Source organism: Cyprinodon variegatus, unplaced genomic scaffold (assembly GCF_000732505.1).
Source record: "Cyprinodon variegatus isolate N-32 unplaced genomic scaffold, C_variegatus-1.0 Scaffold281, whole genome shotgun sequence".
Classification (NCBI taxonomy): domain Eukaryota; kingdom Metazoa; phylum Chordata; class Actinopteri; order Cyprinodontiformes; family Cyprinodontidae; genus Cyprinodon; species Cyprinodon variegatus.
In genome coordinates this window covers 700,502-712,501 of record NW_015150734.1, presented here as the reverse complement: position 1 = coordinate 712,501, position 12,000 = coordinate 700,502, and the positions used below count along the sequence as shown (strand labels likewise).

At 42.6% G+C, this 12,000-nt stretch overlaps 2 protein-coding genes across 3 annotated transcripts in view; one reads left to right on the top strand and one right to left on the bottom strand.

The window, feature by feature from the left end:
• il1rapl1 (interleukin 1 receptor accessory protein like 1) overlaps positions 1-12,000 on the top strand; it is a 288,146-nt gene that overhangs the window by 28,851 nt on the left and 247,295 nt on the right. The gene's annotated exons all lie outside the window — the stretch shown is intronic.
• Positions 10,958-11,728, bottom strand: LOC107090095 (paraneoplastic antigen Ma1 homolog). Its single transcript, XM_015383281.1, has one exon. The coding sequence runs from the start codon at positions 11,726-11,728 to the stop codon at positions 10,958-10,960; it is 771 nt and encodes a 256-aa protein (XP_015238767.1).

Here is a 12,000-nt window from a genome sequence, read left to right as displayed (position 1 = left end):
TTTATTATTAATTATTATTATTTATTTTTTTTTGGAAGCATGTATAGCCTAATGAATAAGTCTATGACCCTTAAGCAATATGCATTTTATGGTTGTTACATATCAGGTACGCCGGTCGCTGAACTTGACCAAGGCACCTTACAGTAGAACTGCAGTCAGTCCCTGAACTGGCATGGCTATCACTGCCCCTACATAGTTAGGGACTAATTTCCCACTGGGATCAGCTTCATAGTCACGGTAGGCCGCTCCTTTGATTTTATGTATTGTGCTCGGACTACTCGTAAGCCCACAACTCGCAAAATATTGAGTGGGCAAATGTATTGCCATTACCGTTAATATAAAGTAGAAATGTTACACATTCAGTAATAAAATGGGGATGGTCATTTAAGAATGGGGATGATTTTCAAGATTTTTTTAAGAAGGTGATGCCAGTACTATATATTACTACATATAATATATATATTACTATATATTTAAAATGTATATATATTGCTATATATATATATATATATACTTCAGATAACTGTGATTTTAAAAAAAGAAATAGCTGACTGTCAAACTTAGATAATGTCATCTGTGTGGGGGAGTGTATGGTTGACAGTGTTTTTAGTCTTCCTGTGTGCTGGTAGACTCTAGCTGCCCCCAGTGGGGTGTGTGCACTAAATGGGCAAGGGGTGTGTTGGCCCCTGCTCCCCATCAAAGGCTGCATTGACTGGGAGCATAAGAGCGTCCCTGCAGCCAGTCATCCTTGGACAGCTGACAATGGCCCGAGCACTGGGGATGAAGCTGAGAGCATTCAACAACTGGAGGAAAATGCTTCACTGCTGGTAGAAAGTTTCTCAACCCAGACCTCGGCACCAGCTAAGCTCCACTCATGACCGATCATGAGCAAAAGGATTTTGTTTGCCCTAAAGCTGTTGCAGTTAATTACTTACATAGTGTTGTTTTTTATAAGCCTGAATGTATTCTTTATGCATGTGTGTTTCTTGGAGAACAGTGTGGATTGGCTCAGAGTTGCAAGGTAATTAATCTCACTCAGTGAATAGGTGCAAGTTGGGACCGTGGCAGGACATCGCTCACAGCACCTTGCTCGTTAAGTATAACCACCTATGGCCAGCCCTTAGAGAGTTAACCAGGTCATGCCATGGTCAAATGCAGTCAAATGCATTCTAGCAAAACCTCATTCATCCAACCACCCAACATGATTTTTATGCAGCGGCAAGGATTCATTGTACTACGGCACAAAAATCCTCACAAGGCTTACTGTAAATCACAATCTGACACATCTGTAAAACAGCCGAGCCTGCAAATACACACATGCCCCATTGATAAGACCTCACAGCATGTAGATGTACAGTAAGGATAGCAGCAGTGCGCTGTTCCCTGTGCTACTGTAGCACTCTCAGCATGAAAGTATTTGACACAGTGACCAAAAATGGCTTGTTCATTTATTGTGTGACCTTTGTATCTCCTTTATGTTCACCCTGTTACTTAGTTTGGTTTAGGCAGTAAGAGGCATGGGCACAGATTTACCTTTTAAATTTGAATAATTTGAATGTGTTCTTATCAAAAGGTCTATATCCAGCTCATATTAAGGATGTAGCAATATACCCAGCTCACAAAATGAGACCAAATGTAATTTTGAGAACACAAAAAAAAGGAGATAGCAGAAAAATTCTTAAGGAAAATTAGAAAAAAAAAATGTTTTTTCATTTTAAAATCATTTTTGTTCCTAAATCTCTAATTACTGTAGAAGATACCAGTTAAAACTTTTAAATCTATTTCGAGCAAGTTCATCAGGAAGTGGTCCTTCTGCTTCAAAACATAGAAACAATGCTCTTTTATTTTGTCTTTAGATACCAAGAATTTGATCAATTTGAAAAGGTTTTATATATCTTCTGTGAAATGTTTAATATAAAGAAAAATACTAAAAAAAAAAAAAAGCTGCGGAGGGACAGTAAACGATTTTTAAACGAAAAAAACAAACAAAAAGCAAAAAAAAAAAAACTGTTGTTCTGCATAGAATTTTTGCAAACAAAATCAGATTTCTAGATCTGGCACATCTGAAAATGCACATCTATTACCCATGGCAAGAGGGTTGATTTTCTACCTCGATGTTCTTTTGTGGTCTTTGCATGAAGCATAGTTATATTTTATAAAGTTATGTTTTGAAGTGTATCGGGTCAATCTGTTGGTGCATAATTTGATAAATATAAACTAGTGTTGCACCAATGCCATTTTTTGGCCCCATACCGCTACCCGATACCTGGCTGTGCAGTATCGGCCGATACCATACAGATAACATCTGTTTAAAATTGATGTGTGTGTGTTTATGTGAAGAACTGCATACTACTTGGATGTAAAATAATTGCCATCATGGCTTTGTAAAGCTATTGCCTACCTGTGTGAAGCAGGAAAAAGACTAATACAAAGTTAATCCAGTGGAACTCTTTATTGCCTACCTTGCATGGGTGACAATAATTGAATAAACTTTTGGCTCTCTAAATGGTATCGGTTCCCTATTTGTTGGTACTCACCAATACTGATACCATTTTAGTGCTGGATCCCCCAAGATATTGGTATTAGTATTGGTGCAACAATAATATAAACCCAGCTGTTTAGAGCATAATCCATTGTAAATCTGACTACAGGCCGTGCTTCATTGGGGAGGTGGGGATTTTGAGTGGCCGATAATTCAGCTGATATAAGAAGTAAGCTTTCAAAGAATAAATTGGTGTTGCTGGAGCAGGGACTGACTGGAACTGGAAGCATTGTGTGAGGAGAACAGGGTTACTTAGTGGCCAAGAACAACTTGGTGATGTTGAAGGTGCACTAAATGAAAGCAGTGTTGCCAACTCCTCAGTAAGGAAAGTAGCTATTGGCTGTGCTAGAAGTCGCTGAATGACGTCATTGCCTAATTTGCATAATCGGCCACATTATGTGATGTGCACGTTATTGATGCTGTGGGAGAAATAACGTTGTTAGAGAGACAAAATGAGTAAAAACACTCAGAATATATAGAGCTACTTTTTCTGTCCATTAATGTTTATTTATTTATTTATTTTATTTTATTTTTTATTTTTTTAATTAATGTTTATTTTATTACAATACTAACCCTCCTCCTTTACCTGGGCTTAGGACCGGCAAAAGTAACCATAAAGAGACACTATAACTTTTTTTTTACTTTTTCTTTTTTCCCTCGTGGTCCACTAAGGAGCCTACAGTAAAAATTATGGTAAAACATGAACATTTTGAACCATACATTTTTTTTTTTACATTAACAATCTAGATGGAACACAAAAAGACTACAAAGAATCAATGACAATGTGAGCAAATAATGGTAATTATTATTATAATTTAAAACTAATAAGATTTCCCTCCACACACACAGGCTGTGCTTGCCTGCTCACAGAAAGAGTGGGTCATCATCATCTTGGTCAAGGCTCTCTATGACAGGTTCAGCAACTACTGACTCCAGCTTGATCAACCTGCGCCGTCAATCCCGACGCATGTGCGTGGTTCATTTGCAGTCTGAACACTGAGGGTAAACATGCTGTGGCTCTGACTGGAGCGCTCAGAGGGACTCCTGTGGAAGCGGGAGAACGGGGTTGGGACGGAGGAGGCGCCCCACGGCAGACACCAGAAAAGTTGCTAGATTTGTTGCTAGTCGCTTTTTTGAAAAAGAGTCGCTGGAGGGGTCTGAAAAGTCGCTAAATATAGCAACAAAGTCGCTGAGTCGGCAACACTGAATGATAGTAACTAACCTCCTAAGAGACTAAATCATGGACTCACCTTGATTTAAAATTCCCCTTTGCTCACATTGTTTTTAAGTCTTTTTCTAAGGATACCATCAATTTTGTTCAGGCCTATGTCACAAGTTTTTTGTTCAGTTGATGCATGGTTGAAAAAACAATGTCTTTACTTGTATTTATTGTTACTTATGTCCGATTCAATAAATGTACAGTATGTGTCCATTGTGTGTTATTTTTTGTTGTTAGTTCATTTTTTTTATTAATTAAGGAGTACCAACAAATTTGTCAACATGTGTATACTAAACTTTTATCTGGATTGGGCTGACTGGCATTTATAGGTGTATGTTTTTGGTAAAGTTTTCTATAAAAAGAGATGTTTTAAAGTGTTTTCTTAGGCTTTCAGTTGAGATACAACTTTTCCATGCAACTGAGAGCAGGCCTCTATTTTGTGATTTAAAAACCTAATTAGTTTAACTAATTAATTAATTAGTTTTTCTAGACCACAGCATATTATCACAAACTTGGGGTCTCTGTCCTTGATTCCATTGGCAAACTCTAATCTGTATTTTATGCTGTCTTTAGACCAAAGGATCCTCTCTCACTGTGTGGTACTTCAGTGCATGTTGGTACTGTGAAATAGTTTTTTTTTCTCCCTGGATAATGGAACTCTTTTGCTGACCCTTTTGTCAGCATTTTTACAAGGTCTCTTGCCTTTATTCTGGGGTTGATGAACACAATTTTCATCNTGTAGCACCTTTAACCACTCTATGAGAAAAAAAAAACTAAAATGGTGGGTGCTTGGGTTCGACATCAATGAGGTACTCCTTTATGTAGGTAATAACCCTGACCTGGTTTGTAACAAATATGACCCAGAGAAATAGAAAGTCAGGCAAAATTACTCAGCTTAACTTTATTAACTACGGTGACAGGGAACCCTCACTGTTAATCACCACTTGAACGGTAAGCTGTGAACACTTTTAAGATTTAAGGAAAACAAAACAAAACAAAAAAAACCCGGAAAAAACAACATATACTTTTCACTTAAAGCAGCACATAAGCCAGGCCCACTAAACACTAAATGTTTACAAGCAATGTTCAAGCTAGTATATCGTCCTGAACAGTCAGTTATACTCACGACCCTCAAATGGTGGTGGAGAAATGGAGAGAAAAAAAAAACCAAGAAAACCCAACGTTGCAGGCCTGTGACCGACGAGAAGTAGACGTTGAAATCCCAGAGGGAGGACGAAGAAAAAAAAAAAAAAAACAATTTGAGAGCGGTGCAATTCGGGGAAAACGTAGGAAACGCTGAGATGCCTCCCTCCTCTCAACTTCTGGCAGGGGCTCAACGGCTGCCGCCGGACCGTGCCTCTAAAACGTCAGCCCACTTAGCTCAGCCCGAAGCCCGTCGCGACCATTTGCTCCGGTCCCCTCTTGGCCCGTCCCTCCAGCGTCAACTGAACTCTGTCAATTTCTCCCGACTTCCGTGCTCTTTCGTCCTGATGTCCCTTTGTCTCTCCTTTTCGTCTGTCTTTCTTCGTTCTTATTTATTCCTCTTTTTTGGTTATTGTTTTTTTCTCTCTCCTCGTACACCTCCCTTCTCCACTCCTCACTCTCTCTTCCTCTCTCCTTTCTTTTTTCCCGCCTCCTCCTTCTCCTCACAAATCCCCCTCCCGCACCGGACAAACTGTCCCCGCTGCCAATCAAAAAAGTGAGCATCAGAGAAAGCCAGTGCAGCTGACGTCACACTGCTTCTTTCAGTTACAATATTTACACAATAACTCACTAACAAACAATAGTTTTAATCATCAAATAAGATAATTACTCAATAGTGACCTTTATATTATTCAACTATTAAGGTGGAGGAACATACCACTGTATTCCGTTCAGAAAGAAGAATACTAAACACTTAGTTGTTCCCCAATGTATGTTTGAGTAAACAGTAATTTACTTTTAATATACTTGTATCTTATTTTGAACTATGTAAAATTAACCTTAACTACCATAACCTCAGTTTGTCACTGGGCTACATCTTCCCCCTTCTAGAAGGTTTTGATGTCCCCATCAAAATTAACGAGAGACAACTATCAAAGAACAGTTTTGATAAGAACTCGCCCTAGAACATGTTTCACACATGGCCATGGGGTGGCACCAGAAGGTATGGCAAAACTGGCTTCTAGGGACTTGGTACATTCCACTTCCCACCAACGCTCCATGGCTGAAGACTGTAACCGCCTGATCAGAAGGCTTTCCGAGTTCATCGTAGCTCAACCGAACTACAGGTCGGGCAACTCTCTGTGATCTTTTAGCAGGAATCTGTGGTGGATAGATGTCTATTTCCTCCACTGGATCAAGGGTTGAATCAGGAATAGCAATAACGTCTGAATAGGTACTAGAAACTGCCTCCAGTTCTCTCAAATTCTGGACTGATCTTGTTTTATCACTTTCACTGATAGTGAGCCCAGATATTCTGTTGGACAGCTCTGGATGAGTCAGTAGTCCATCCAAATCGACACCCTGTGGCTTGGGTAAGAATACTTCCTCGTACTCTGATTCTGAGTACATTTCCTCTTCATGGTTGGAAGGCTTTAGGAGTCCGCCCACCTTTTGTTGCGCTCTTGTTCTGCATCTTTCTGGTGGATCTGTGCCACTGTCATCCAATGGAAGTCTCACAAGGTATCCAATAGGCAACAAATGATTCCGATGAACCGTCTTCTCTGCACCCCCACCTCGTTCAGGTTTAATCTTGTAAACGGGGAGGTTGGGCAACTTATCCACAATAAAATAGGGTATGGGCCTCCATTTGGCTTTCAGCTTTTGTTTTCCTGTAACACCAAAGTTTTTCAGTAGAACTCTGTCCCCTTTTTCCAGAACTTGTTCTTTCACATGCTTATCGTGGGCTGCTTTGTTCCGTTTATGATTCTTGTCAGCTGTCTCTGTCGCCAAGTCATAAGCTCTCTCGAGATCTTTTTTCAGTTTGATGACATACTGATGATAGGAGACAGACTTTTGACTTTCATCCGACACACTGAAACATATGTCTATAGGTAGCCGGGCCTCTCGTCCAAACATTAACAAGTAGGGCGAGTACCCTGTTGCCTCATTTTGAGTGCAGTTGTAGGCGTGAACCAACTGACTTATCTTTTGACTCCACTTGTTCTTTTGCTTTGGATCAAGGGTTCCGAGCATTGACAAAAGTGTACGGTTGAATCTTTCGGGCTGTGGGTCTCCTTGCGGATGATAGGGAGACGTTCTTGACTTACGAATCCCAAGCATCTTCAAGAGATCTCGGATCAGTCTGCTTTCAAAATCCCTCCCTTGGTCCGAATGTATTCTTACTGGGAGTCCATAATGGACAAAGTAACGCTCACAAAGGATCTTTGCCACCGTGGCAGCTGTTTGGTCCTTAGCTGGGAATGCTTGGGCATATCGCGTAAAATGATCTGTCACTACTAGGATGTTGGAAAACCCCTGTGAGTCCGACTCAAGTGACAAAAAATCAATGCACACAAGGTCAAGGGGGCCTTGACTAGTTATCTGTTTTAAGGGAGCAGCTCGCTGTGGAAGTGCTTTACGAGTGACGCATCTTCCGCAGTTTCTTACATATTGCTCAACCTCAGCTCCCATCTTGGGCCAATAGAACCTGTCACGGATGAGTCCGAGAGTTTTCTCCACTCCCAGGTGCCCAGACTCATCATGGAGTGATTTTAACACCATGGAGACATGTTCTTTAGGGAGCACTATCTGATACATTTCCATTTCGGAGGGTCTCTTAACTTTTCTGTAGAGCAAACCATCTTTGATGACCAGTCTACTCGCCTCCCTGTTTAGCAAATTAGCCATAGTGTTATCCCCTGATGAGAATGGTATACCCTGGCAAAGTGACCGCTTGATGGGAGCGATTGTTGGGTCTGCATCCTGTGCTTGGATGATGTCGTTGTGGCTAAGTCGCATCAAGCAACCCAGATCGAGGTGAACTGGATAAGCGTAGCAGACAGGTATGCCATCAGGGGAGACTCCTAGAGACTCTGCTATTGTGATTGTCTCATCGCAAACTTTCTGTGAGTTGACCTGCTTACACAGTGCTCTGACACTTTCAGGCGGCATAGTTTGCCAGTCTTTATCTTCTGCTGGTAAGGGGTTTCGTGATAGCGCATCAGCGTCAATGTTGTGAGCCCCTAACCTATACTGCAATGTGAAATTGTAGGTTGAAAGGGCAGAGAGCCATCGATGACCAGTGGCATTGAGCCTGGCTGTTGTAAGAATATAGGTCAACGGATTGTTATCCGTTTGCACTTTAAACTGAGCTCCATACAAATAGTCATGGAATTTATCAACTACAGCCCACTTTAGAGCCAAAAACTCAAGCTGGTGTACCGGATAGTTTTTTTCAGATGCACTCAGCTTCCGGCTAGCAAAAGCCACAGGCCTCAATCCTTCAGGGTATTCTTGATTCAGAACTGCACCCAGGCCATGCAAACTGGCGTCTATGTGGAGGGTATAGGGTTTGGTTGGGTCGGCAAATGCCAGTACCGGTGCATTTGTGAGGCAGTGAATGATCTGGTGAAAGGCCTCACTGCACGACTGATCCCATCGACTGCCAAAAGGCTCATTAACCTTGTAGTAGGTTTTGCATGTCCCCTGACTAGATTTACTTCTCTTTTGGGTGGGGGGATAGCCTTTGCATAGTTCCGTAAGAGGTCGGACGATGATGGAATAGTTCTTTATGAATCGCCGATAGTAGCCACAAAATCCAAGGAACGACTGCAGAGAGGAGAGATCGGTTGGCTGCTTCCACCGGGTTACAGCTTCCACTTTTTTGGGGTCAGTAGCAATGCCATGCTCAGAGACAATATGCCCAACATAGGTAACTTGTGAACAACAAAACTGACACTTGTCAAGGGACAGCTTTAGTCCAGCCTCCTCAATGCGTGCTATGACCTTAAGCAGCCTCTCTTCATGCTCTTCAAGGGTTCTGCCAAACACAATCAGATCGTCCAGGTACACTATGACCTCCAGCAGATGCATATCTCCTACCGCTTTCTCCATCAGCCTTTGGAATGTCGCAGGAGCCCCTGTTATCCCCTGCGGCATGCGTTCAAACTGATAGAACCCCAGAGGACATATAAAGGCTGTCTTTTCCTTGTCCTCTTCAGCCATAGGGATCTGATAGTAGCCGCTGCGGAGGTCTAAAACAGAAAACCACTTACTGCCCGTCAGACAGTCTAAGGCATCATTGATCCGGGGCACAGTGTACTGGTCTGGGGTGGTTCTGCGATTCAAGGTTCTATAGTCGACACACATCCGCAGTTGACCATTCTTTTTCCGGGCAAGGACAATGGGTGAAGCGTAGGGGCTTCTTGATTCCTTTATGATGCCTGCTGCAAGCAGCCCTTGAAGATGGCGCCTGAGGTCATCTAAATCGGCAGGAGCTATGCGGCGGGAACGCTCCCGGAAAGGTGTACTGTCAGTCAGACGGATATGATGCTCCACACCCTTGGCCAAACCTACATCCCATTCATCAGTGGAAAACACATTGGAATGTTGTGACAGCTGGTGCTGTAGTCGTTCTTTCCATTCTCTGCTGATTGAGCTATCTCCAAAATGGAACAACGAAGGGTCAATGGGTGGAACAGCATTGACCTTCCTTCCTGGGGCATCCATCACCATGTCAACTACATACAGGTGAGCAATAATGGTGCCCAAAGGAATAGCTGTTTGCTTTAATGACTCATTTCTCAGCAGCACCAGAAAGCTGTTCTTATCTAGCATCTTAGAGAACAGTACCGTGGGCTGGACCAATACACTTGGTGGAAGAGCAGGTGAGGCAGCACGTTCAGTTATTAGTATGCTATCTCCTACTGTTCTATTCTCTTTGACTTTACAAATGGCAATGTGTTCTGTGCCAGCAGGAATGATTAGTGGTCCTGGCCCTGTCCACTTTACATCCGCCACAGGTAAGTCTTTAATATCTTTTGCAAGCTGTGGCTTATGGGCAGGTAAAGAACTTTGTTCCTGCACTTGGACTCTGGCTGAGTGGACTTGCTCTGAGCCTTCCACTTCTGGGTTCAAGTTGATAGGCTGAAACCCTTTGACATTTGTGCCGACCAAGACTGGTACGGTCTCAGAACAACGTGGGTCAGGACACACTAAAGCCAGAACAGGAACCGACTTGATTTTTTCAGCCTCGGACTGCCTAGGGAGCTCCAGGTCAATGTGGATGTATCCTTTGTATGGGTAACCACTCTTTGACTCACTGAGGCCCCATATGGATAAACCAGTAACCGGGTGAAGTGGGACATGTGACAAGTGTTCCTTGTAAAAGCTGTCAAAGATGATGGTTATTTGGGACCCACTGTCCATCAGAGCAGTGCAAATCTTGCCATTGATTTTCACTTCGGCAAGGGACGGAGGTCCAATTAGTCCCTCTGGTAAGCCACTGGTCTCTACCATGATAGCGCTTCTCTTTACATCCACATTGGTAGGTTTTGTTCTTGTGTTGCTGTTTTGTTTCTGGTTTGTTCTTTGTTTTCTTTGCACCTGTATCAACTTTTGGATTACTTTAGGGTAGTTCTCTGGGGCTGTGCATTTAGTTGCAAAATGCCCATCCTCCCCACACCGGTAGCAGAAAAAATCACTCGGGTCCCTTAGTGTGAAAGGTCTTTGGGATACTGAATTTGACTTGACTTCATCATGATGTGACATTGTAGTGGAGCTGTAACTGGGCCGAAGAGACAGAACAGAAACTTGCTCTCGGAGCTCTCTAACTTCTTCTCTCAAAGCTCGCATGCTTTTATCTTCTACTGTCACTTTCGGTGGGTTGACGGTTTGCTCAGAAGTTGCAGCAGCAGCGCTTGGCGTGAATGATGAGATAGTTAATTCACTCACTTGCGTGCGGAGCCCTTGTATTTCGGCCTTCAGATCTATCACCTCTTTGTCTGGCACTGCAATGGTACTTTTAGCATACACAGCTTTGGGAGGTTGTAATCTACGACGGGAAGCTTCGTGTTCCTCTTCATGCCGTATTTCATTCAACAACTGTAGAAATGGAGGGGGATTTTGCCGGCGTTCTCTCAATCGAAGATTTAACATCATTAGATCTGATCGAGTGCCACCTTTAATGAGCTGGTCAATACGTGCTTGGTTGGCGGTAGCCGACTGCAGGCCACCCTTTTTAACAACTTTATTGAGAACTCGCTCCATGCGCCTCAGAAATTCAGAGAGTTTCTCATTCGGTTGCTGACATAGCTGTCTGAATAGTACAGGTCTTCTCCAGTTTCAGACGTGCCAAACGTGCTCTCCAATATTTCGAGGTACTCCATAGCTGTTGCATCATGGTTGTTGAACCGAACGGCCTGCAATATTTCCAGAGCTGGACCCTTCACACTTTCCATAACTCTCATTTTCATTTCTCTCTCAGGTCGCTCAGACTCTTCTATCATAAGCCTGGCTTGTTCAATCCAGTTCTCCAATGTCTCCTCCCCTGGAGGAGTGGGTTGCACTCCAGAGAAAGTGCGTAAACGTCTGTAAGAGCTACCCTCACTGCCTGAACGAGGGTTTGTCATTTGAAGGACTTCACCAACTGCTCTTATAATGGCTTCAGGGGTGGATGTTCTAAATGGGGAATCTTGACCCGAGTCAACAAATGGGTTACCTCCATTTCCAGAGTTCTGTGGTTCATTTTCCTCTTCAGAAGGTCCAAAGATTCTCCATGGCTCATCTGAGCCCTCTGGCAAGACATCCAGTGGACAGGCTTTTGCATTGACTTTCTGCCTACACTCACACAGCACAGTTAAACGTTGAGTCTGCGGATCATACATCCTGCCTCTCACCTTAACCCGACCAAGTGCTTTGATTGACTGCAAAGTTTCTTCAATGGCATTCACCTCTACCTCTTCTGGGACATTCTTAACCAATATGGCATACTCTGGGTCAATACCTTCGCCCTTACACCAGTGCCTCAACTGAGCCATCCCCATGACCTTTACTATAGTTCTCTGTAGGATTAGTGCTTAGTTAGGTTAGGTTAAGCAAACTGAGCAAGTTTAAAATATATATATATATATTTTTTTTTTTTCGTTTCTCTGGGTCAGATTAGAAATATTTTATTTTATTTTATTTATTTTTTTACAATCCCCGTACGGGCCACCACTTAATGTAGCACCTTTAACCACTCTATGAGAAAAAAAAAACTAAAATGGTGGGTGCTTGGGTTCGACATCAATGAGGTACTCCTTTATGTAGGTAATAA